Source organism: Mercenaria mercenaria, chromosome 7 (assembly GCF_021730395.1).
Source record: "Mercenaria mercenaria strain notata chromosome 7, MADL_Memer_1, whole genome shotgun sequence".
Taxonomy (NCBI): Eukaryota; Metazoa; Mollusca; class Bivalvia; order Venerida; family Veneridae; genus Mercenaria; species Mercenaria mercenaria.
In genome coordinates, this window is record NC_069367.1 from 23,651,834 (window position 1) to 23,678,712 (window position 26,879).

Genomic DNA, 26,879 nt, shown 5'->3' on the forward strand with positions numbered 1-26,879 from the left:
ATTACCTCTAAATTTTGCCGGACGGATGTCAAAAAATTTACGAATATAATTTATGAAAATTCCTCCATGAAGTCATGTTATAAAACATTCCGGACCACGTCGTACCAGGTGTATAGCACTCATACACGGGCCTCATATCAAAACGTTAGTATTTTACTTTGAGGAGCGGAGGCTCGACCTCATGAACCGTACGTTGTTTCGCAGCCTGACTGTTACCAGTGGACACTTATCCTTATAGCAGATCAAATATCCTTCTAAATTACTGTGTCTGAAATCATTAGTCCTCCACCTCTGATTCATGTGGGGAAGTTAGCAGTTCCTTGCGGAGAATAGGTTTGTACTGGTACAGAATCCAAGAACAATTACATGGTTAGGTTAACTGCCCGCCGTTACATGACTGAAATACTGTTGAAAAACGGCGTTAAAACCCAAAACAAAAACAATTACTGTAAACATTTTGGATGTTTATGTAGTACATTATTTCTTACATCCAATGTATTGATTTTATTACATACTCGTTTCTATTCCCCGTTAAGTTACACTGGTACCGGAAACGTCAATATTTTTCCATATACTGACGCCTGACTTTCATATCGGGTGCGTGACGTAATTTTGTGTGTGTTGTTGCACTATTTTTTTTATTTATTTCAGTATTGTCAATCCTATTCAGGCTGTTGAACTAATTCATGATAGGAACATTATATTTATACTTGTAGATGCGTATGTAATAAAAAGGTTATTATCTTTGCATCGGAAAATATGCACTCGTTCTTTAGCGGAAGAATATTGCGCTCCTAAAGTCGCGCAATATTTCGCTAAAGAACTCGAGCATATTTCCCGATACAAAGGTAATAACCTGTAAATATTGCGGCCGGTGGAACAAATTAACAAAAGTCGATATACGCGGACAACAACATTTCTTATAATGATAAATAACCATGAGATAAAAACAAAGAACGATTCATTAATTGGTTCGTGTCAGAAGAAAGTATTTATATGGAGGCCTTAAAATACCTTGGCCAGGAATAAAATATATGAGTTTGATTGACAACCTGTATTCCAAACTCCAGCTTTCATCTGACATGGCTATCTTCATTTAATATTAATTTCTAGGAAATTTGTATAAGCAATATTAATATCAAATTAGACCACAGTTTTCTGTTACAATCACGATATATCGTATCATGTATATATATTTCAAATATCTTTCTAGTAAACGTGTAAAACTTTCGCTGTAAATGAAATCTGATATTTTTCATCATATTTATTTTTTTTTTCATCCCATATATATCAAACAATTATGAATTTCTTTCTATTCATTTATTTTCATCAGTGTTTCATAAAAGATTTTTCATCTCTGTTTTATATTTGCAGCCATTATTTAATTTGGATTTCTTTGAATGTTGGACTGCGATCTGCACATTTTTTGTGTATGACTGTATGCTCCTTACAATACCTTTCTTGTTGTCGGTTGCATCAATCACATAGTGTGTAAAAATCGCCTTTCGCTGATCATGCAGTCATACACAAGTCCGTGGAAACTGTCTATATTTCTGCATATAATTACAATTTTGTCCATCTATTCAAATAACATATACACGTACAGTGCTTACACGCAGGTAAAGATTCAAATAAAACACAATATCAGTCACCCATATAGACAATCCCTTACTGGAATTAACTATTTACGAAATACTTCTTTCGTAAATAAATCTATTAGCACACTTTTCATTATGACCTTTATTACATGGCTGGTTTGCCTGCTGGTTCTTGCTGGCGACGTTCATCCGAATCCTGGTCCATCATCAACTCACTCTGTTAGCTCAACGTGCTCATCTACTTCTACCATATCACAGTCATTGTCAGATCTTATGTCGGGAACTGGTTGTCTCTCTGTGCTGCATTACAATGTACAAAGTCTTTTTAACAAGGTTGATGTTCTGGAAGCCGAGTTCAGCTCTTTTGATGTCCTTTCTTTTTCTGAAACATGGCTCAGCTCTAGTGACTTAAGTGACGATATACGATTTAGAGGTTTTCATGCGCCAGAAAGAAAGGACAGAAAAGGAGATAGTCATGGCGGAGTTATTGTTTATGTTAAGGATAGCTTACATTATATTCGACGACCAGATCTCGAACCAACAGACCTCGAGTGTATTTGCGTTGAAGTATCCTTTACCCACTCGAAACGAGTTTTAATTGATACCTTTTACAGACCCCCAAATTCAAATGCCATATATACGTCTTTGATAGAAGATTCTCTCAGTTTAGTTCTTGACACTAACATTTCAGACATAGTTGTAACTGGTGATTTCAATTTTAACCTGTCTAATCCTAATTTATATCGTAAACTTACTTCCATCTGCCAATATTTTAATCTTAACCAGCTTATTTCTGAACCAACCCATTTTACTGAGACATCTTCTTCCATCCTTGATCTATTTCTTGTATCATGCAGTCACCGTGTAATTGCCTCGGGCGTGGGAGAGCCGGTTCTGGACCAAAATGTACGTTTTCACTGTCCCATCTTTGCTCTTTTTGCTTTCTCAAAACCTAAGTTGAAATCATTTAAGCGTCTTGTTTGGCAATATCATCGTGGTGATTACGACTCCTTGCGTAGAAACATATGCAACACTAATTGGGAGATTCTTAAAGATGACAATATTGAAGCATATGCAACATCAATAACACAAACACTTTTAGATTTATCGAAACAATGCATTCCAACCAAATTTATAACTGTAAAATCAAATGACTCGCCATGGATAACAACACAAATAAAACAAAAAATTCGCAAAAGGAAAAAACTGTACCGAAAAGCTAAACACTCACAACAACCTCTACACTGGCGTAAGTTTAGACAAATTCGAAATGAAATAGTATCACTCATTCGCAGTGCTAAACAAGATCATTTCAATAAAATATCAGATTCACTAAAATCAGATACAAACTCACAAACAAACTGGTGGAAATTAATCAAAGGACTGTTATCACCTAATGAAAAACAAACAATCCCAGCACTTAAACATGAACAAACAAATGAACTAGTCTTCGATCCCCAATCAAAATCTAACCTATTAAATGAATTCTTCTGCGGCCAATCTTCTCTGGATATAGCCAACAAAGAACTACCTCATAATTACTATAAGGAGCCAACAAACAAACTTTTAACAATATCAATTTCCCCGCAAGATGTTGAAGATGCTCTCATAACACTAAAGACAAACAAAGCAACTGGACCCGATGAAATTAATAATCGAATACTTCGAGAGACTGCTTCGGCCATTAAATATCCATTGTGTTCCTTGTTTAATCATTCTTTGCAACGTTGTATTGTACCCCAACTTTGGAAAGACGCTCATGTTTGCGCAATTTTCAAAAAAGGTGACCCAGCTTTGCCAAACAAATATCGCCCTATATCTCTTCTTTGTTGTGTTGAAAAGGTCTTTGAGAAAATAATATTCAAGTATCTGTTCAACTTCTTAAATGCAAACAACTTTATTTCACATCTGCAATCTGGGTTTAAACCAGGCGATTCCACTGTCAACCAATTAACGTAGCTATATAACACTTTCTGCAAAGCTTTGGACGATGGTCTTGAAATCCGAACAGTCTTTTTTGACATCAGCAAAGCATTTGACAAAGTCTGGCATGATGGTCTTCTTCTGAAACTTCGTAAAGCTGGTGTTGATGGTCCTCTCTTGTCTTGGTTCTCTAACTATCTCACAAATAGACGTCAATCTGTTATTCTACCTGGTGCTAATCTAACTGGTGTTCTCTCCAGGCTGGGGTTCCTCAGGGTTCAATCCTAGGACCTCTCCTTTTTTTAGTTTATATAAACGATATCGTTGAAGATATTGGTGCTAGAATTAACATGTTTGCTGATGATACTAGCCTTCATATTGTAGTTGACCATCCTGTAATCTCCGCTCAAGTTTTGCAAACTGACATCAACAAAATCTCTACTTGGGCAGATACATGGCTCGTAAAATTTAACCCATCAGTCAGAAACTATGCTTATCTCACGCAAAGCAAATAAACCACTTCATCCACCACTTCTCATGAATAATCAACAAATATCAACTGTAACATCTCATAAACACCTTGGAGTTCATCTTTCTGAGGATGGTTCCTGGCATAATCACATAACACACATAACAGAGCGGGCCTGGAAGAGGATCCATCTGATGCGCAAACTTAAATTTCAACTTGACAGAAAATCTCTCGAAATCATTTATTTTTCCTTTATAAGACCCATTCTCGAATATGCCGACGTTGTTTATTGCAATTGCACCCAATACGAAAAACAGGAGCTTGACAAAATACAGAACGAAGCATCTAGAATTGTGTCTGGAACGACACAGCTTGTTTCATTTCATAATCTTCATAAATAAGTTCCCTGGGAATCACTTGAAACACGTAGATTGCATCACAAATTGATTCTTTTGTATAAAATGAAAAATGGTCTCACACCTGAATATTTGTCTTCGCTTGTTCCGCAAACTGTGGGAGAAACAGCTACATACAGCTTGAGAAATGCCGCCGACATTCAGGAACTACGTACTCGTACGGCACTTTACTATAATTCTTTTCTTCCATCGGCTTTAAGAGAATGGAATTATTTATCTCCTCAGTTGCAAAATTCCCCTTCTTTATCTTCGTTCAAACACAGAATCCGTGGTAACATTCGCAAAACACCTGCACATTTCTATATAGGAACGAGGAAATGGCAAATTCATCATGCTCGGTTACGCAACGAGTGCAGTTCCCTAAACCAACACTTACATAGCAAAAATATTTCTCCCTCACCTCTCTGTCATTGTGGCCTTATAGAAAGTAACCATCATTTCTTTTTTTGAATGTCCACTTTACACAAATATCAGAGCTTTGTTGTTCCAAAAAATCTCTAACCTATGTACAGTCACGCTCTATACGTTGTTGCACGGTGATCCAAATCTTAGTGAAAACACTAACATTGAATTATTCATCGCTGTTCAAGATTTCATAAGGGACCGTAGACGCTTTCCATGACACAACATATAGGATCTGCTTCCAGCATTCGTTAATCCAAATCAATTCTCATCGTCATTCCTTTCATACTTCTTATGAAAATGTCTTTGTTATTGTTGTTAAAAACATATTTCAAACATTATATACTTGACCGTCAGATGTATAAGTAATTACACTTCAGTCGGGAGAAGACCTCTATAAGCTAGGCTTTCGGTCGTATCCCTTTTCAAATTGATTGTATCGTTGTTAATGTTAATATCTCTGTTGTGATCATATCAATTTGTTTGAAATAAAATATGTTTAAACTAAACTCCAACGCAGTGATCTCCCTTGCCGCTTCGCTCATTGATCACTGCCAACACAATGTCAGCTAAGTAGACTTCTTTTAATTATATAATTATTTAGTTAATTTTACCCCAATGTTTTCGTAGTTTACACTTCTTTTAGCACAGGCAAATGTCCAATAATAAAAAAATAACGATTGTGAATGAAAAAGGGTAGTTATTTATAAGACCGCTAAGTATCTTGAAACGAAACTGAAAGTTAACATGTCGACGTTATAATATCTTTGATGCCGTTCAAGATAATTATGCTGCCATTGATCCCAAGCCGAAACAGATAGAGGCTTTTCAATATTTTCCTGCTGGCCAAGATATGTTATTGTCAAAAGTTTGGTAGATTTCTATATTATATCAACATATAAGTTTATTTTAAAACCGATCATCACGTGATGAACAATGGTCACGTGAATGTTGTGTTGGCAGTGATCAATGAGCGAAGCGGCAAAGGAGATCACTGCGTTGGAGTTTGCCTGTATTCTAGTTGCAAATTTTACTTGTGTTTGTTTCAGATGAATCCGCTATTTGTTACCGTACTTGCGTGCGTCTTTACTGGAAATGCTCTGGCAGGTAAGAGGTAGAGATAAGATGTTCAAAGTACTATTAATTAATTTTTTAAAACTGTAACTATCTTATTGTTAATAGTAAGATCATGTTGTAAGTATTACAATCAATTTTGTGGCAGACGAAATTTCTGTTTATAATCACGGGTACTTGTTTAGTGTTACCTTTTTTTTCAGAAATCCTTTTTTTCACACAAACAGGGATCTTTGAAAAAATACACTAGACAGGTGAATTTTACGGTGGCATATGGGGACAAAGGAAATATTTTATTTATCACGTGCGCACGTGTTAGCTAACACGTGCGAACGTGATAACTATCACGTTCGCATAGGAAATGTTTTATTTATCACGTTCGCACGTGATAGCTATCACGTTCACATAGGAAATATATTATTTATCACGTGCGCACGTGTTAGCTACCACGTGCGAACGTGATAAATAAAATATTTCCTATGTCCCCTCTATGCCACCGTAGAATTTGGTTTCAGATTTTGTATTTTTAGTATGGCGTTTAAGTTTCATGCAGCAAAAAAAAAAAAAAAAAAAAAAAAAAAAAAAAAAAAAACAAGAAAGTTAAGTGAGATATTTTTCCCATTTCTTAATATTTTCTGTATATTTTCTGGCTTGTTTTAGCATTTGTACTAATTTACTAGTTTCCACGTTTTCAGCCTATATCGATGAAGCGTGTGCAAACAGTGGTGAGTGCACGGTGACCAATTCTTACTGCTACAAGACGTTTAGTAACTGTGACAAAGGGGAGTGTCAATGCAAAAGCGGTTATTACGAGGAAGACACACAAACATGTTGTGAGTATATCAAATGCCCTCTGTTATCAAGGTAGTCCGTTCAATCCAGGGGTCATGGGTTCGAGCCCCACTGGGTCACGACCACGCCCTCTCATATGACACCAATACTTGTTTTTTTTTTCAGGAAGCGGTCTCGAGTCATGACATACTTCAGCACTTACTTATTTCGGTTCTAAGGATGGCGTACTGCAGCAGTTGACATGACATACTGCAGCACTAACGTATATCGGTCCTTAGGATGACGTGCTGCAGCAGTTGACATGACATACTGCAGCACCAACGTATTTCGGTCCTAAGGATGACGAACTGCAGCAATTGACATGACATACTGCATCACCAACGTATTTCGGTCCTAAGGATGACGTGCTGCAGCAGTTGACATGACATACCGCAGCACCAACTTATTTGGGTCCTAAGGATGACGTGCTGCAGCAGTTGACATGACATACCGCAGCACCAACTTATTTCGGTCCTAAGGATGACGTGCTGCAGCAATTGACATGACATACCGCAGCACCAACTTATTTCGGTCCTAAGGATGACGTGCTGCAGCAGTTGACATGACATACCGCAGCTCCAACGTATTTCGGTCCTAAGGATGACGTGCTGCAGCAGTTGACATGACATACCGCAGCACCAACGTATTTCGGTCCTAAGGATGACGTGCTGCAGCAGTTGACATGACATACCGCAGCACCAACGTATTTCGGTCCTAAGGATGACGTGCTGCAGCAGTTGACATGACATACCGCAGCACCAACGTATTTCGGTCCTAAGGATGACGTGCTGCAGCAGTTGACATGACATACCGCAGCACCAACGTATTTCGGTCCTTAGGATGATGTGCTGCAGCAGTTGACATGAAATACCTCAGCACCAACGTATTTTGCTCCTTAGGATAGCGTGCTGCAGCAGTTGACATGACATACTGCAGCAGCAACGTATTTCGGTCCTAAGGATGATGTGCTGCAGCAGTTGACATGAAATACCGCAGCACCAACGTATTTTGGTCCTATGGGTGACGTGCTGCAGCAGATGACATGACATACTGCAGCGCCAACGTATTTTGGTCCCTAGGATAGCGTACTGCAGTAGTTGACATGACATGCTGTAGCACCAACGTGTTTTGGTCTTAAAGATGACGTGCTTCAGCAGTTGAGATGACATACTGCAGCACCAACGTACTTCGGCCCTAAGGATGACGTGCTGCAACAGTTGATATGACATACTGCAGCACCAACGTATTTTGGTCCTAAAGATGACGTGCTGCGGCAGTTGACATGAAATACTGCAGCACCAACGTATTTTGGTCCTATGGGTGACGTGCTGCAGCAGATGACATGACATACTGCAGCGCCAACGTATTTTGGTCCCTAGGATAGCGTACTGCAGTAGTTGACATGACATGCTGTAGCACCAACGTGTTTTGGTCTTAAAGACGACGTGCTTCAGCAGTTGAGATGACATACTGCAGCACCAACGTATTTCGGCCCTAAGGATGACGTGCTGCAACAGTTGATATGACATACTGCAGCACCAACGTATTTCGATCCTAAGAATGACGTGCTGCAACAGTTGATATGACATACTGCAGCACCAACATATTTTGGTCCTAAAGATGACGTGCTGCGGCAGTTGACATGAAATACTGCAGCACTAACGTATTTTGGTCCTTAGTATGACGTGCTGCAGCAGTTGACATGACATACTGCAGCACCAACAGGATTATGTGCTGCAGCAGTAGACATGACATACTGCAGGACCAACGTATTTTGGTCCTAAAGATGACATGCTGCAGCAGTTGACATGACGTACTGCAGCACCAACAGGATTATGTGCTGCAGCAGTAGACATGACATACTGCAGGACCAACGTATTTTGGTCCTAAAGATGACATGCTGCAGCAGTTGACATGACATACTGCAGCACCAACGTATTTCGGTCCTAAGGATGACGAACTGCAGCAATTGACATGACATACTGCATCACCAACGTATTTCGGTCCTAAGGATGACGTGCTGCAGCAGTTGACATGACATACCGCAGCACCAACGTATTTCGGTCCTAAGGATGACGTGCTGCAGCAGTTGACATGACATACCGCAGCACCAACTTATTTCGGTCCTAAGGATGACGTGCTGCAGCAGTTGACATGACATACCGCAGCACCAACGTATTTCGGTCCTAAGGATGACGTGCTGCAGCAGTTGACATGACATACCGCAGCACCAACGTATTTCGGTCCTAAGGATGACGTGCTGCAGCAGTTGACATGACATACCGCAGCACCAACGTATTTCGGTCCTAAGGATGACGTGCTGCAGCAGTTGACATGACATACCGCAGCACCAACGTATTTCGGTCCTAAGGATGACGTGCTGCAGCAGTTGACATGACATACCGCAGCACCAACGTATTTCGGTCCTTAGGATGACGTGCTGCAGCAGATGACATGAAATACCTCAGCACCAACGTATTTTGCTCCTTAGGATAGCGTGCTGCAGCAGTTGACATGACATACTGCAGCACCAACGTATTTCGGTCCTAAGGATGATGTGCTGCAGCAGTTGACATGAAATACCGCAGCACCAACGTATTTTGGTCCTATGGGTGACGTGCTGCAGCAGATGACATGACATACTGCAGCGCCAACGTATTTTGGTCCCTAGGATAGCGTACTGCAGTAGTTGACATGACATGCTGTAGCACCAACGTGTTTTGGTCTTAAAGATGACGTGCTTCAGCAGTTGAAATGACATACTGCAGCACCAACGTACTTCGGCCCTAAGGATGACGTGCTGCAACAGTTGATATGACATACTGCAGCACCAACGTACTTCGGCCCTAAGGATGACGTGCTGCAACAGTTGATATGACATACTGCAGCACCAACGTAATTTGGTCCTAAAGATGACGTGCTGCGGCAGTTGACATGAAATACTGCAGCACCAACGTATTTTGGTCCTATGGGTGACGTGCTGCAGCAGATGACATGACATACTGCAGCGCCAACGTATTTTGGTCCCTAGGATAGCGTACTGCAGTAGTTGACATGACATGCTGTAGCACCAACGTGTTTTGGTCTTAAAGACGACGTGCTTCAGCAGTTGAGATGACATACTGCAGCACCAACGTATTTCGGCCCTAAGGATGACGTGCTGCAGCAGTTGATATGACATACTGCAGCACCAACGTATTTCAATCCAAAGAATGACGTGCTGCAGCAGTTGAAATGACATACTGCAGCACCAACGTATTTTGGTCCTAAAGATGACGTGCTGCGGCAGTTGACATGAAATACTGCAGCACTAACGTATTTTGGTCCTTAGTATGACGTGCTGCAGCAGTTGACATGACATACTGCAGCACCAACAGGATTATGTGCTGCAGCAGTAGACATGACATACTGCAGGACCAACGTATTTTGGTCCTAAAGATGACATGCTGCAGCAGTTGACATGACATACTGCAGCACCAACGTATTTTGGTTCTTAGGATGACGTGCTGCAGAAGTTGACATGACATACTGCACCTCCAACGTATTAGGGTACCATACTGCAATATACTGCCGAAGTTGACATGGCATACTGCAGCATCTACGTGTTTTGTCTATTAGGGTAACATACTGCAGCATCTGATATGGCATACAGCAGCACTAACGTATTTTGGTCCTTAGGATGACGTGCTGCAGCAGCTGACATGACATACTGCAGCACCAACGTATTTTGGTCTTTAGAGTTACAGTATGCAGCAGTTGACATGACATATTGCAGCTCCATTAGGGTACCATACTGCAGCATACTGCAGAAGTTGACATGACGTACTGCAGCACCAACGTATTTCGTCCGTAACGGTGGCATACATCAGCGGTTGACATGACACATTGCAGCACCAACGTATTTTGGTTATAACGATGACATGCTGCAGCAGTTGACATGACAGACTGTAGCACCAACGTATTTCGGTCCTAAGGATGACGTGCGGCAGCAAAAATGTATTTCGTCTGTTATGATGACATACTGCAGCAGTTGACATGGCATACTGCAGCACCAACGTATCATAGTACTAATGGTGACATACTGCAGCATACTGCATCATCTACGTATTACGGTCCTTAGGGTGACATACTGCAATACCAATGTATTTTGTCTGTTAGGGTGACATACTGCAACAGCTGACATAGCATACTGCAACACCTACATAGTTCAGTCCTTAAGGTGACGTACTGCAACAGTTGACATGACATACTGCAGCACCAACGTATTTCAGTCCTCAGGGTGACATATGCATCAGATGACATGGCCTGCTGCAGTACCTACATATTTTCATCCTTAGGGTGACGTGGAACAGCAGTTTACATGATATTCCGCAGCACCTACGAATTTCGGTCCCTAGGATGACGTGCTGCAGCAGATGATATGACGTACTGCAGCAGCTGAGTTTGCATACTATTGCCGCTGACATGGCATACTGTAGCAGCTGACATGACATGCTGTAGCAGCTGACTTTGCATGATGTACTGCAGGTTTTAACATGGCGTTCTGCAGCAGCTGACATGGCATACTGCGGCAGCTAATTTGGCATACTAACATGGCATACTGCAGCAGCTGACATTGCACATTGTAACAGCTGACATTACATACTGTAGCAGCTGACATGACATACTGTAGCAGCTGACTTTGCATACTGTAGCAGCCGACATGACATACTGCAGCAGCTGATTTTGCGTACTATAGCAGCTGACATGGCATTCTGCAGCAGCTGACATGACATACTACAGCAGCTGACATGGCGTACTGCAGAATTTAACATGGCGTACTGCAGCAGCTGATATGGCATACTGCAGCAGCTGATTTGGCATACTAACATGGCATACTGCAGCAGCTGACATGACATACTGCAGCAGCTGACATAACATACTGTAGCAGCTGACATGACATACTGTAGCAGCTGACTTTGCATTCTGTATCAGCTGACATGGCATACTGCAGCAGCTGACATGGCGTACTTTAGCAGCTGCCATGGCATACTGTAGAAGCTGACATGACATACTGTAACAGCTGACATGATATACTGTATTGCTGACATTGCATACTGTAGCAGCTGACATGACATACTGTAGCAGCTGACATGGCATACTGTAGCAGATGGATGGCATACTGTAGCAGGTGACATGGCATACTGTAGCAACTGAAATGGCATACTGCATCAGCTGACATGGCATACTGTAGCAGCTGACTTTGCATACTGTAGCAGCTGACATGGCATACTGTAGCAGCTGACATAGCATACTGTAGCAGCTGACATGACATACTGTAGCAGCTGATATGACATACCGTAGCAGCTGACATTGCATACTGTAACAGCTGACATGGCATACTGTAGCAGCTGATATGACATACTGCAGCAGCTGACATTGCATACTGTAGCAGCTGACCTGACATACTGTAACAGCTGACATGGCATATTGTAGCAGCTGACATGGCAATCTGCAGCAGCTGACATTGCATACTGTAGCAGCTGACATGACATACTGTATCAGCTGACATTGCATACTGTAGCAGCTGGCAGTACATACTGTAACAGCTGACATGGCATTCTGCAGCAGCTGACATTGCATACTGTAGCAGCTGAACTGACATACTGTAACAGCTGACATGACATACTGTAACAGCTAACTTTGCATACTGTAGAAGCTGACATGGCATACTGTATTAGCTGACATTGCAAACTGTAACAGCTGACATGACATACTGTAGCAGCTGACATGGCATACTGTAGCAACTGAAATGACATACTGCGTCAGCTGACATAGCATACTGTAGCAGCTGACTTTGCATACTGTAGCAGCTGACATGGCATACTGTAGCAGCTGACATGACATACTGTAGCAACTGAAATGACATACTGCATCAGCTGACATGGCATACTGTAGCAGCTGACTTTGCATACTGTAGCAGCTGACTTGGCATTCTGCAGCAACGGACATTGCATACTGTAGCAGCTGACATTGCATACTGTAGCAGCTGACATTGCATACTATAGCAGCTGACATGACATACTGTAGCAGCTGACATGGCATACTGTAGCAGCTGACATGGCATACTGTAGCAGCTGACATTGCATACTATAGCAGCTGACATGGCATACTGTAGCAGCTGACATGGCATACTGTAGCAGCTGACATGACATACTGTAGCAGCTGACATTGCATACCGTAGCAGCTGACATGGCATACCGTAGCAGCTGACATGGCATACTGTAGCAACTGACATGACATAATGCAGCAGCTGACATGACAGCGTATTGCAGCAGCTGACAAGGCATACTGCAGCTGCAGACTTGGCGTACTGTAGCAGCTGACATGGCTTACTGCAGCAGCTGACATGACATTCCACAGCAGCTGATATGGCATACCGCAGCAGCTTACATGGCATACTGTACCAGCTGACTTGGCATACTGTAGCAGCTGACATGACATACTGCACCAGCTGACATGACATACTGCACCAGCTGACATGACTTACTGCACCATCTCACATGACATACTGCAGCAGCTGACTTTGCATACTGTAGCCGCTGACATGGCATACTGTAGCAGCTGACATGGCATACCGCAGCAGCTGACTTTGCATATTATAGCAGCTGACATGGCGTACTGCAGCAGCTGACATGGCATACTGCAGCAGATGATATGACATACTGCAGCAGCTGACTTTGCGTACTGCAGTACCTACAATGCTTTACTGCTGCAGAATTGCGATATGGATAATAAGACCTAATGCAATATTTTTTTACATATGGCAAACTTTAACCCTTGGTCGATAGTTTGTAGAAACACGATTTTTTGTAAAATGATCAAATTGTTTTCTTTATAAATGTACATCAAGCAAGTTTTATAGATAAGTCTTAGCGGAATGAAACGTTAAACAAACGTTTTTTAATGTAAAGTATTAGATTTATGACTGAATGAATACATTTTGCTTCGCAAACTAGACAATCATTAGTAATCGATATTGAAAAAAATTAATATCTTTCACGTGTTAATTCTCGATCTTTGAAATCATAATAATGTCAATGAAAGATTTATATAGTAAAATGTTATATGTCTGCTATAGACTTCAATCATTTCAGTGAAAGAAAGGGGCATAGGTGAAACATGCTCTTCCTCGACCCACTGTTTGTATGGAGCAACCTGTAACAGTGGCACGTCTAAGTGCGCTTGCACTTCCGGTGAAGAGTACAACTCTAAACTGAAGCTTTGTGTGACCTCAGGACTGAAGGCTATAACAGAAGAATGTTCGTCAGATAGCAATTGTTATGGTTCAAGTACCAGTACGTTTTGTTGGTATTTACAGGTCAGAAGTCTGGGTTTAAGGTTCAAGTCAGTCGACTTCAGGAAGTGACGTAATGATAGATCATGGGTCAGTCCCGACCACGTTTATGTTTATAAGGTTACATATGACATGTATGAGCCTCGATTTCGCATAAAGCGGATGCAGTGGTCCTTTTGTGAGACATCGAAATAGGAAACCGGACATCGCGAGTTCGAGCACCCCGCTCCTTCAAGTTTAAATAATGTCATTCTTTCAGACAAAAGTCCCATGCATGGGTGCTTTACATGGACCAGGGAAGCTTCCGAGACTGGAGCGGCGACTGTATCTTACAAAACACTGAGAGGCTTTGAAAACGCATGAATTAGATATATAGCTCCGAATATTTCCTTTTTCAGGCCCCGTGTTCACAAAACATTTTTCGTTCTCAGCTGAGTTTGAGTTTGAAATTTTAGTATCAATTTTATTAAAACTTCGAAGTTAAATTCCAACTGAGACTTACCATCAATACTGAATAGCCATTTGAAAAAAGTTATTAACTTAAAATTTAGTTTTAAACATGCTATTTAGATATAAATGACAAATAAAGTTTCATTATCAAACTCAGCTGAGACTGAAAATGTTTTGTGAACATGGGGCCAGGAAGGGGGTTTATTCTATTTTCTAAAAAAAAAAACTTAGTATGATAAATTATGTTACTTATACTTTAATTGATACTAGTAGGCATAAGTGTGTGCTCCAAAACACACATAAAAATGAAAAATGACACAGCATTAATTCAAATAAGGTTTTTCGCCTGATATGCTATTTAGATCAGTAAACATTCACCATGAAAATAGTGCACAGGATTTTGAAAGATATGTGAGAATTCACTCATTTTTTCATTATACAGTGGTAGAGTGTCACGGAACTTCTACAAAGACCTGTAAATGTAAAACAGGGTATATCACTGACGCCTATACATGCAGACTGCGTGAGTATTGTACAATTTGTTTGTTTTGATATAATTATCATTGTGTTGATTGTCTGACAAAAATTGAAGATTCACTTCAAATGCTTATAGTCAGTTTTATTTCACCAGAATATCTTGCAAAATATACTCAGTGGTTAAAATTTAAGTTTATTTTGTGGCTACACTACTAAAACGCTAAAAACTGAAGCCAGATCATCAATTTACATTTAACCACAAATGACTTCCCGACTGATGTTGGCTGACTTCCCGTCTGATGTTGGCTGACTTCCCGTCTGATGTAGGCTGACTTCCCGTCTGATGTTGGCTGACTTCCCGTCTGATCGTCTGATGTTGGCTGACTTCCCGTCTGATGTTGACTGACTTCCCGTCTGATGTTGGCTGACTTCCCGTCTGATGTTGGCTGACTTCCCATCCGATGTTGGCTGACTTCCCGTCTGATGTTGGCTGACTTCCCATCTGATGTTGGCTGACTTCCCGACTGATGTTGGCTGACTTCCCGTCTGATTTTGGCTAACTTCCCGTCTGATGTTGACTGACTTCCCGTCTGATTTTGGCTAACTTCCCGTCTGATGTTGACTGACTTCCCGTCTGATGTTGGCTGACTTCCCGTCTGATGACGGCTGACTTCCCGTCTGATGTTGGCTGACTTCCCATCCGAAGTTGGCTGACTTCCCATCCGATGTTGGCTGGCTTTAAGTCCTATGCTGACTGTTTTCCTAATTAAACTTCGATGGTGAAAAGTCGTATCGGAATTATTTCGTATATTCATCATCGTATTTTCAATTTTTCGTCACCGGGTGTCGTTTTTTTCTACTTTTCAATAAATTTTGACCCTAGCGGGATATCAGAAATTAATATTTTTTGTATGTGTACGATGTATTTAGCTCATGTAACTGAAGATTGTAAAGTGTCCCCTGGATGCGCAGAACAGGTAGATGTCGGCACAGGCCAGGAAACAGAAACATGCGATACAAATGACTTGAAGTGCAAATGTCCATCTACAGCAGACCGGGTATCAGCAGTTGCTGAGGGAGTGACGTACAGACTGTGTTACAGTAAGTACAGCCTTCTTGTAAGAGATCAACGATCTTGTTACAGTAATTTCGTTACCTTGCCTTAGTTCACCTTTGTTAAATTTTCGTCGAAGGTTTACATTCTCTGACACCAGCTCTCGGCAATTAATATATTGTCCGCTTGTGATTTTTGCCTCAAAGTTGTATAGAATATCTTTGTTTTGCCAATACTTGTTCCCTTGCAAAATCGATTTTGCACGGGAACAAGGGAAATATCTTGTTACTGTAATTGGTTTTTTAAGGAAGTAAAATCTTCGTACAAAGGAAAAACATGCAACCTTGCTACAGTAAGTAAAAATCTTTGTACAAGGGAAGAAACATCAAGCCTTGTTACAGTAAGCAAAATCTTCGTACAATGGAAAAACGCACAATCTTGTTACAGTTAGTAAAATCTTCGTATTAAGGAAAATACTTGCAACCTTGTTACAGTAAGTAAAATCTTCGTACAAGGGAACTACATGCAACCTTGTTACAGTAAGTGAAGTCTTCGTACAAACGAAAAACAAGCAATCTTGTTACAGTAAGTAAAATCTCCGTACAAGGGAACAACGTGCAACCTTGTTACAGTAAGTAAAATCTCCGTACAAGGGAACAACGTGCAACCTTGTTACAGTAAGTAAAATCTTCGTACAAGAGAACGCCTTGCTACATTGCTACAGTAAGTAAAATCTTCGTACAAAGGAACTACATGCAACCTTGTTACAGTAAGTGAAGTCTTCGTACAAAGGAAAAACAAGCAATCTTGTTACAGTAAGTAAAATCTTCGTACAAGTGCAATCTTGTTACAGTAAGTAAAATCTCCGTACAAGGGAACAACGTGAAACCTTATTACAGTAAGTCAAATCTTCGTACAAGAGAACGCCTTGCTACATTGCTACAGTAAGTAAAATTTTCGTACAAAGGAACTACATGCAACCTTGTTACAGTAAGTGAAGTCTTCGTACAAAGGAAAAACAAGCAATCTTGTTACAGTAAGTAAAATCTTCGTACAAGGGAACAACGTGCAATCTTGTTACAGTAAGTAAAATCTCCGTACAAGGAAACAACGTGTAACCTTGTTATTGTAAGTAAATCTCTGTACAAGGGACAACGTGCAATCTTGTTACAGTAAGTAAAATCTCCGTACAATGGGAACAACGTTCAATCTTGTTAAGTAAGTAAAATCTCCGTACAAGGAAACAATGTGCAACCTTATTACAGTAAGTAAAATCTTCATACAAGGGTAAAAATCTTCGTATAAGGGAATAACAAGCAACCTTGTTACAGTAAGTAAAATCTGTCAGTTATAGGACTCGGGGAAGTGTCTATGCCTAAAGATATTGAACAATAAATTGGGTCCAATCTTTAAGGTGACTATGTCTTAGACTAGCTGACAAACGATATAAAATGTCCTTTGTTAAAACGTACAGCTAGTGAGACCAAATATCTCATATATAGAAATTACCTCTGGCTACCTTGCCTAAATGATTCGTGTATCAATGATTTGTAAATGACTTCTATTAGGAGCTAAATAATTTTAGGGATCAGGCAAATTACTAAATGTTTCAAACTAAAAATTTTCAAATTATAATAAGCTCAAACTCCTATAGGCTGGAGACTCTATACTTGACTGGTCTTTTTGTTGAAGTTTCCGTCAGACAAAGTCTTTGAGATTCAACAACATATGAGTCCTATCGCATAGATGCTCGGCCTCTTTCCTCTTAATTGAAGTTGCAACTCTATCTGATTGCCCTGACTCCTGGATGCTCAGCGCCTTTATGCTATTATATGTAGAATTCAACTCGGTGCACGACAACTCGTCGAAAGACAATTGGTTGAATACGACAGTTTGCCGATTATGACATTAGGCCTACTGCGACAGTTCGCAAAAGGCCTTTAATGCGAAAAATTTGGCCCCCCCCCCCCAATGCCTTGGGGGTCCTTTGAAAAAACGCTGAACCGTCTTAAGCGGGAAAGTTTCTACTATTCAGTAGTTTCCCAAACTCTGTCTCTGTCTCGGGCTTTCCGATGCTCAGCCTTTTTTTGCTTTCTTTTATGTATTCAACTTTCATTTAGGAAAAAAACCCCCAGCGGGGGCCCTATGTCTAAAAATTTGGGTTAAAGTTGGGAAAACTCTGTTTAGTTGATGAACTTCAAACGTCTTCTTTTAAAAAAATTTACCCGCCCGGGACAGGGTAGTTCCCAGAAAACCTTTTCTTATAAAGGAACGGGGAAATTAAAGTATTGGTTGAATCCTCGTTTTGTTTTTTCTATCGCTGGAAAACCGAAAAACTTTTTGTCTTAAAAAAACCCCGCCATCCCCTTAGAAGACATGTTTTATAGAACTTTTTTCGATTGGCCCAAATTTTTATACATTTTTTTTTAAACAAAGTCTTGCTCAAACCCAAATATCGGTTTCCCTTTTAACATTCCCTATTACTTAATGTGCGGTGATGTGATCCAGCTATCGGAAATTAGGGAACCCCCAAATCCCCACAAAGCCCCAAAACCCTAGTATCAACGCCAAATTTCCCAGAAAATCATTTTTGCAGTTATAGCAAAAAAAAGGGGGGAAGTAAAGCCCCTATCTGTGCTTATGTGTAACATTATAAAATTTAAAAACCCATAAAAAAATTTTTTTGAAAAAATTTTCCCGTACAAGGGAACAACGTGCAAGCTTGTAACGGGTAAGTAAAATCTTCGTACATGGGAAAACATCTTCGTGCAAAGGAAAAAAGGAAATCTTCTTCAGTAAGTAAATTTTTTCGAAAAAGGGAAAAACGTGAAAATCTTCTAAGTTTAAAGAAAGATCTCCGTAAAAGGGAATCAACGTGCAACCTGGGTTAACATTAAGTAAAATCTCCGTAAAAGGGAAAAAAGGGTGCAACCTTTTAATAAGTAAAATCCCCGTACAAAAGGGAACAACGTAAAAAAACCCCTTGTTACGGTAAGAAAAAACCCCCCGTAAAAGGGAAAAAGTGCAACCTTTTTAAAGGGTAAAAAAAAATCTCCGTAAAAGGGGAACAACGTGAAACCCTGTTACGGTAAGAAAAATTTCTCCGTACAAAAAAACAACGTGCAACCCTGTTTGGGTTTAAGTAAAAAATTCCGTAAAAAGGGAAAAAAACGTGCAACCTCGTTAGGGTTTAAGTAAAATCTCCGTAAAAGGGGGAAACAACTTTGCAACCTCGTTAACGGTAAGTAAAATTTTCCTTTAAAAGGGAACAACGTGCATCCTCTTTACGGTAAGTAAAATCTCCTTAAAAGGGAACAACTTTGCAACCTCGTTTGGTAAGAAAAAAATCTCCTTTTAAAAGGGAACAACGTGCTAACCTTGTTACAGTAAGAAAAATTTTCCGTAAAAGGGGGAAAAACGGGGTAAACCCTTTTAAAAAGGGAGTTGTATAGGGATTTTGATAAGAAACAATACAAGAACATAAAAAAAGAAAGAGAAAAAAAATTTGGGAGGGGAAGGGCCTAAACGGGCCTTTTAGTGAAAAATTATTAGACTTCAGTTTTTTTTCCAAAATATTTCGGTACAAATCAAAAACCTTTTTTATGTGAAAAACGCAGTTTGTTATGTAATTTACTAGTTTACCCGGGACATATTTCTTTTTTGTGCTGTGTATTCACTACTTTTTTGCTGTACGGGTTAAAATATTTTCATGTGCATTTTCCAATATATTCGGTACAATTCATAATTTATTCTGTAGATAAAGCAGTTTGTTATGTCCCTTTTACTATTTGTCTGGAAACATTCTTAGTTTGTGCTGTGCTTTTTCACTAGTTTGGGGCTGTAAAATTTAAATAGTTCGTCATGTGTTTTAAACCAATATTTTCGGAAACCAAATCATAATTTGTTATGCAGGTAAGGCGGGTGTTAAGGTACATAGACTAGTTTGGCAGAATTTATTTTAAGAATTGCTATGCATTTGGGTTTGCTAGTTTGTGCTGTAAATTTTAATGGTTTCGTAAAATATATTTTGTATTGGAAAATGCACATACGAACAAATTGATTGGACAGCCCAGCTGTTTTTTTTACATAAAAAAACTCCCTTTATCTACATAAAAAAATTTGTTTTTAAACCGAATATTTTTTAAAAAAGCACTTTAAGAATTTTAAATTGTACAACACAAACTAGCGAATGTACTGAAACAAACTAGTAAATGTGCATAAAAAAAATTTTTTATTACGTAAAAAATTTAGGGATTTGTACGAATATTTGGGGAAATGGCACATGAAAACTAAAAATTTTACCCATCCCAAAGGCCCAGTTGGGCCGTTTTTTTAATTTGGTTTAAGACTTTTTTTTAATGGGGGGGTTCGGGGGAAAGGGGTTGTGTCAGGAGAAAGGGAGAAAAATTTTTGGGAGTAACAATGACAGTGGGAAGTGCTTTGTTTTTTTAAACGGGGGTTGGGGGGAAATTTTAAATCGGGGGGTTGAAAACAATTTAAAAGACTTTTAAGGTGAGACAGTATTGTATAAAAAAAACTTTAAAGGGGGGGGGGGGCCAAATTTACGAAGAAATTAAAAGCTTGTTGTTGGGGTTTATAAAATTTGCAAACTTTATAACTTTTAAAAAGCAACATTTAATACAGAAAAAAACTTTCCAGATGGAAATGATTCGGGAAAGTTTTTTTCAATTTCCCGGGAAAAGACGCTGTCCCTTTTAATATTTTAAAAAAATATTTGGTTATAAAATGTTACTTTTCAGATTACCATTGAACTTATTTAATTTTAATTATAGTTAGGCCCCCCTATATTATAAGGGTACAAAAAAAAAATATTTTTTAAAAAAAATGTTTTCTTTTTTCCATTAAAAATTAATCAAATGGGAAACCTTAATTTTTTTATGGGCAAAAAATACGGTTAAAAAAAATGTTGCAAAAATTACACTTCAGGTTATCAGTGAACGAATACAAAATTGGGGGGGAAAAGTTTTGGGCCTTTTGATTTAATGCCGAAACTAAAAAATTTCAGTTTCTCTATAATACCCTTGGGGGGTGGCTTCGTGGCCGAGCGGTAAACATAGCTGACTTTAAATCACTTGCCACTCACCGATGCAGTTTTGGGCCTCACTCGGGGCGTTGAACTCTTCATGTGGGGAAGCCATACATGTGGCTTACGTAAGATTGGTTGTTCTATCCAGGTGCACGAAGGGGCACCCGGTGTCTTCCTTATCAAAGCTGGGAAAGTCGCCCTTGACCTTTTTTATAATTGTGTTGGTTTTTTCGGTGAGACGTTAAACTTAAAAAAAAAATAAAAACAACACATCGGTTTTTTTTTGGGAAAATAAAATTTTTTACAAAAAGCCTTCTGAGTTTAACAAGGGAAAAACAGACATGTTTTGTTACCGTAAAGTAGCTTAGATTAGAGCAAAATGTAAATATTGTAATTCAAAATCAATTTACAGTAAGAAGATTTTGTAGTTTTGGGCAAAATGTGTTCACTTTCACATTAAGCCCTTTTAGATGGAATTTAAAAATTTTAAAAATTTTAAATTTAGCGAAAAAATGTTTTTTTGGGTTTTTGTTTTTTTTTCAGTAAAATTACTTGAAAAAAAATTTACGGTGCAAAAGGGACACGAACAATGAATGTTCGAATACCGTTGGAAATTGTCCAGGCGAAAAAGACAAAAAAAAAAGCTTTTAAATTTTAAAAAGTTTCATCTTTTCCCGGTTCAGATTTCATTTTTTTTAAAAAAACATACATCTGACTTTAAAAGCTGTTGTCGATATTTTATAGGTTTTAGAAAGAAATTTATTACTTTTTGTTTTTAACTTTGATAAAATATTTGTTTTAGTATACCTGACAATATTTTTGTCGTCATTTTGCTGGTGTTTTGAAATTCAACAAAAACTGCCGATTTTTTAAGTAAGTGTTTTAAATTTTTGTCTTTCATTTTAAAAGGGTTAAAATAAAAACTTTTTTTTCTAAAATGTTTCTTTTCCCTTTTCCCCAGCTGTCTTTACTGGTTTTTTTTGTAAGAAAACCATGCTTTAAAAATATCGAAAGAAAACTTTGTTTTTTTTTTTTTTTTATTTTTTTTTTTTTTTTCTTTTTGTTCGATCGACATGCAAATCTAAATTTGGGTTTTTTTTTCATTCCAGAATCGGCGGGGGGCAAAAATGTTTGGGTTTCCCTTAGTTTATCTCCTAATTGGGGGGCCCCCCCGGGGGGGGGGGCCCGGCTTTATTTTTGTAAGATGATATGGTGTGGCAAAGGCGTAATGGTTTTTGGGTTTTTAATTTTTCAAAAATTTGGGGTAAATTTTATTTTTTCTAAAAAATCACTCCTGCGTTTTAAGCAATTTAAAAAGCCATTCTTTTTCCCCTTTTCCGCAAAATTTTTGCCCGAATCAAAAACGTTTAATTTTCCATAGCTTTTTAAAAAAAAAATTTTTGGAATTTCCATTGGAGCGGGAGTCTGGTTTTTTAAAAAACGTTTTTTAAATTTTTTTTTTAGATTCTAAGGTAAAATTTTTAAATTTTTTTAAAAATTCCGCCCCCAAAGGGAAAATTACCCAAACTGACATTTTACTGGTTTGGGAAAAAATTTTTTCAAAAAAATGTTGCGATTTCCCACTGTCTCGGGTAATCGTCGAAAATTTTTAAGTGAAAAAAAAATTACAGGGGATGCTATGCTTTCCCTTTTTTTTTGGGTCCCTGGCAGAGTGGATGGGAATACCTAACGAGCATTTTTAAAAGGCCCCTTTGTTTTTTTTTTGGGCAAACGTGGCGAGAAATTTTTCATATATTAAAATTTGTGACCAAAAAAAATGTGGTGAAAAACTTGGAAAAAAACTGCTCATTTAGAGAAAGCGGGGCAACCCTTTTTTGGTGCGCTGGCCCCCGGAAACCCCGCCAGGTGACCCTTTATTTTCTAGTTTACGTGCATAAATTTGAAAAAGCCCATGGGAAAAGACAATTTGAAGATTTTTTAATTTAAAGTAAATAAATTTAATTTTAAAAAAAATTTTTGCTTCTTTTTCAGGTAGAAATTTCTCGGTCTGACTTTCTTCAAGCAAAGATATTATGTCGCCAAAGTGGATCACTTCTCGGTTTTAAAATTTTTTTCAACAAAATATATTATGGCGCCAAAGTGGATATTTTGGGAAAAACAGATATTATGTCGCCCAAAGTGGATCTTTTTCCCCTCCTAACTTTCTTCAAGAACATATTTTTTGTCGCCAAAAGTGGATCATTTTACGGTCTAACTTTCTTCTTCAAGCACAAAATTTATATCGTCAACGTGGTTTATTTTTTTTCAAGCCAAAAGTTTTTATGTTTGCCGGGGGACCCCTTTCCCCTCCTAAAATTTTTTCAAACACTTTTTTATGCGCCAAGTGGGTTAGTTTACGGTTAAAATTTCTTCCCAAAACATAAAATTTTTTCGCCAAAGTGGCATTTCTGCAAGCAAAAAAATTTTTGGGCGCCAACGTGACATTTTCCGGCCCCAAATTTTTCAAAACATATTTTTTGTGTTTGCCAACGTGGATCAATTTACGGTCTAACTTTCTACAAGCATATACCCTGAAAATCCCAGGTGGTGGTCTTTTTGCAAGCACAGATATTTTGTCGCCAAAAGTAGACCAATTTTTGGCCTAACTTTTTTAAGCCATTTTTCTGTGTGCCAAAGGGGATCAGTTTAGGGGAACTTTCTTCAAGACATATATTTATCGCCAAAGTGGGTTTATTTTGCAAGCCCAGGGTATTATGGCCCCACGTAAAAAAACCATTTTCCGGGGCCCAACGTTCTTTAAGCACCCTATTCTGTGTCGCCCAAGTGGATCAAATTTACGGGCTAAAATTTTTCCCAAACCCATATTTTATATCCCCCCAAAGTGGGTCATTTCTGCAAACACAGATATTATGGGCGCTAATGTGGACCATTTTCCGGCCTAACTTTCTTTAAACACATATTCTGTGTCGCCAACGTGGATCAATTCACGGTCTAACTTTCTTCAAGCACATATATTATATCGCCAACGTGGATCATTTCTGCAAGCACAGATATTATGTCGCCAACGTAGACCATTTTCCGGCCTAACTTTCTTTAAGCACATATTCTGTGTCGCCAACGTGGATCAATTCACGGTCTAACTTTCTTCAAGCACATATATTATATCGCCAACGTGGATCATTTCTGCAAGCACAGATATTATGTCGCCAACGTGGACCATTTTCCGGCCTAACTTTCTTTAAGCACATATTCTATGTCGCCAACGTGGATCAATTCACGGTCTAACTTTCTTCAAGCACATACATTATATCGCCAACGTGGATCATTTCTGCAAGCAATATTCTTCCGCTGAAGAACGAGTGCATATTTCCCGATGCAAAGACAATAACCTTTTTATTACATACGCATCTACACGTATAAATATTATGTAAATATCATATATACGTTCAATAGCCTTAATAGATTGACAATACTGAACTAAATAGAAAAAAAAATAGTGCAACAACACACACTGAATTACGTCACGCACCCGATATGAAATTCAGGCGTCAGTGTATGGAAAAATATTGACGTTTCCGGTACGAGTGTAACTTAACGGGGAATAGAAACGTGTATGTAATAAACTGTCTTCTTATGTTATCAGTAATATATAGATAACAATAAGTCTAATTGCTTTTAAAAATATACTGTGAAGGATAGAAACAGATCTAAACTGAGAGTTGTTCATAGGACAACAGAAAATTGTTCTAGATTCAACGATTTTTGGTTTGTTGGCGAGAGCGTAATAAATTATGTCAAATCTAGCTCTTTGGTCAAATCAAACTGCTTTCTTGAAGGTTACCTGACCAAAATATATTTGAAAATACGAACAACAAGAACATATGGTTTATGTGGATATGAAATTAACAAAGTTGACTCTGCATTAGTTTTAAAACAGTACGCGCTTAACACATGGATAGCTTAACACAGCGTAAATGTGCACTACCACTAAAGAACTGGAAGCTTCGTTTTTAACAAACGAGTGTAACTGCACGGTATATAAGTACGACTGTAGCTCTACGTAATTTGTTTTGTGTGTTTCTAAAATTGAATACATTTGTTATGCATTTTCTACATCTGAAGTGAATATCTAATGATAAAATATTTTAGCGAAAGTAGAACATTGGATATCTTTAAAGGCTGAATTATATTTTGTTGTGCGGTCTAAATTATGCGTATGCTGCTAAAACGCGTATGGGTTTCTCATTAATTGAGCCGCACCATGAGAAAACCAACAGTGCATTAAATGCACTATGTTGGTTTTCTCATGGTGCGGCTCAATTAATGAGACATGGATCCAGACAAGCCTGCGCATCTGCGCAGTCTGATCAGGCTTTCAAAGCCTATTACAATTAGAGAAACCGTTAGCGAACAGAATGGATCCCGACCAGACTGCGCGGATGCGCAGGCTGGTCTGGATACATGCAGGTCGCAAATGTATTATGTTGGTTTTCTCATGGTGCGGCTCAAACGATATTTTTCTTTAATATATAATAACGTTTTTGGAATCAAGACATCCAGCGAAGGGAGCAATTTATATTTTACTTTTATAAAACTTTTGTATTTTTTCTACTTTATTAGTATCCCGAAAATATCTTTTTAGATTGTGATATAACTATTAAGTTTTTAGCTCATCTGATTTTTTGAAAAAAAATGATGAGTTATTGTCATCACTTGATCGGCGTCGGCGTCGGCGTCGGCGTTGCCTGGTTAAGTTTTATGTTTAGGTCAGCTTTTCTCCTAAATTATCAAAGCTATTGCTTTGAAACTTGCAACACTTGTTCACCATCATAAGCTGGCCCTGTACAGCAAGAAACATAACTCCATCCTGCTTTTTGCAAGATTGATGGCCCCTTTTTACTTAGAAAATATCAGATTTCTTGGTTATGTTTTATGTTTAGGTCAACTTTTCTCCTACCCTATCAAAGCTATTGCTTTGAAACTTGCAACACTTGTTCACCATCATAAGCTGACCCTGTACATCAAGAAACATAACTCCATCCTGCTTTTTGCAAGAATTATTGCCCCTTTTGGACTTAGAAAATCAGTTTTCTTGGTTAAGTTTTATGTTTAGGTCCGCTTTTCTCCTAAACTATCACAGCTATTGCTTTAAAACTTGCAACACTTGTTTACCATCATAAGCTGACCCTGTACATCAAGAAATATAACTCCATCCTGCTTTTTGCAAGATTTACGGCCCCTTTTGGACTTAGAAAATATCATATTTCTTAGTTAAGTTTTATGTTTATGTCAACTTTTTCTTTTAAACTATCAAAGCTATTGCTTTGAAACTTGCAACACATGTTCACCATCATAAGCTGACCCTGTACATCAAGAAACATAACTCCATCCTGCTTTTGGCAAGAATTATTTCCCCTTTTGTACTTAGAAAATCAGTTTTCTTGGTTGAGTAATATGTTTAAGTCAGCTTTTCTCATAAACTATCAAAGCTATTGCTTTAAAACTTGCAACACTTGTTCATCATCATAAGCTGACCATGTACAGCAAGAAACATAACTCTGTCCTGCTTTTTGCAAGACTTATGGCCCCTTTTGGACTTAGAAAATAACAGATTTATTGGTTAAGTTTTATGTTTAGGTCAGCTTTTCTCCTAAACTATTTAAGCTATTGCTTTGAAACTTGCAACAGTTGTTCACCATCATAAGCTGACTATGTACATCAAGAGACATAACTCAATCCTGCTTTTTGCAAGAATTATGGCCCTTTTTGGACTTAAAAAATCATCGGTAGGACAATTTTTCTATTATACAAAAAAAAATCAGATGAGCGTCAGCACCCGCA

The 26,879-nt window shown here is 38.6% G+C and overlaps 2 protein-coding genes across 2 annotated transcripts; both read left to right on the top strand.

Moving 5' to 3' along the window:
• Positions 1–1,733: 1,733 nt before the first annotated feature.
• LOC128558211 (uncharacterized) lies at positions 1,734–3,557 on the top strand. Its single transcript, XM_053547067.1, has one exon. It carries the CDS (start codon positions 1,734–1,736, stop codon positions 3,555–3,557), a length of 1,824 nt encoding a protein of 607 aa, XP_053403042.1.
• A 2,299-nt stretch (positions 3,558–5,856) lies between these two features.
• On the top strand, positions 5,857–16,142 carry LOC123556000 (stabilin-2-like). The gene is made up of 5 exons (XM_053547069.1): positions 5,857–5,915; positions 6,578–6,715; positions 13,850–14,050; positions 14,942–15,022; positions 15,907–16,142. The coding sequence occupies exons 1-5, from the start codon at positions 5,858–5,860 to the stop codon at positions 16,140–16,142; spliced, it is 714 nt and encodes a 237-aa protein (XP_053403044.1). The 5' UTR covers position 5,857.
• Positions 16,143–26,879: the final 10,737 nt, after the last annotated feature.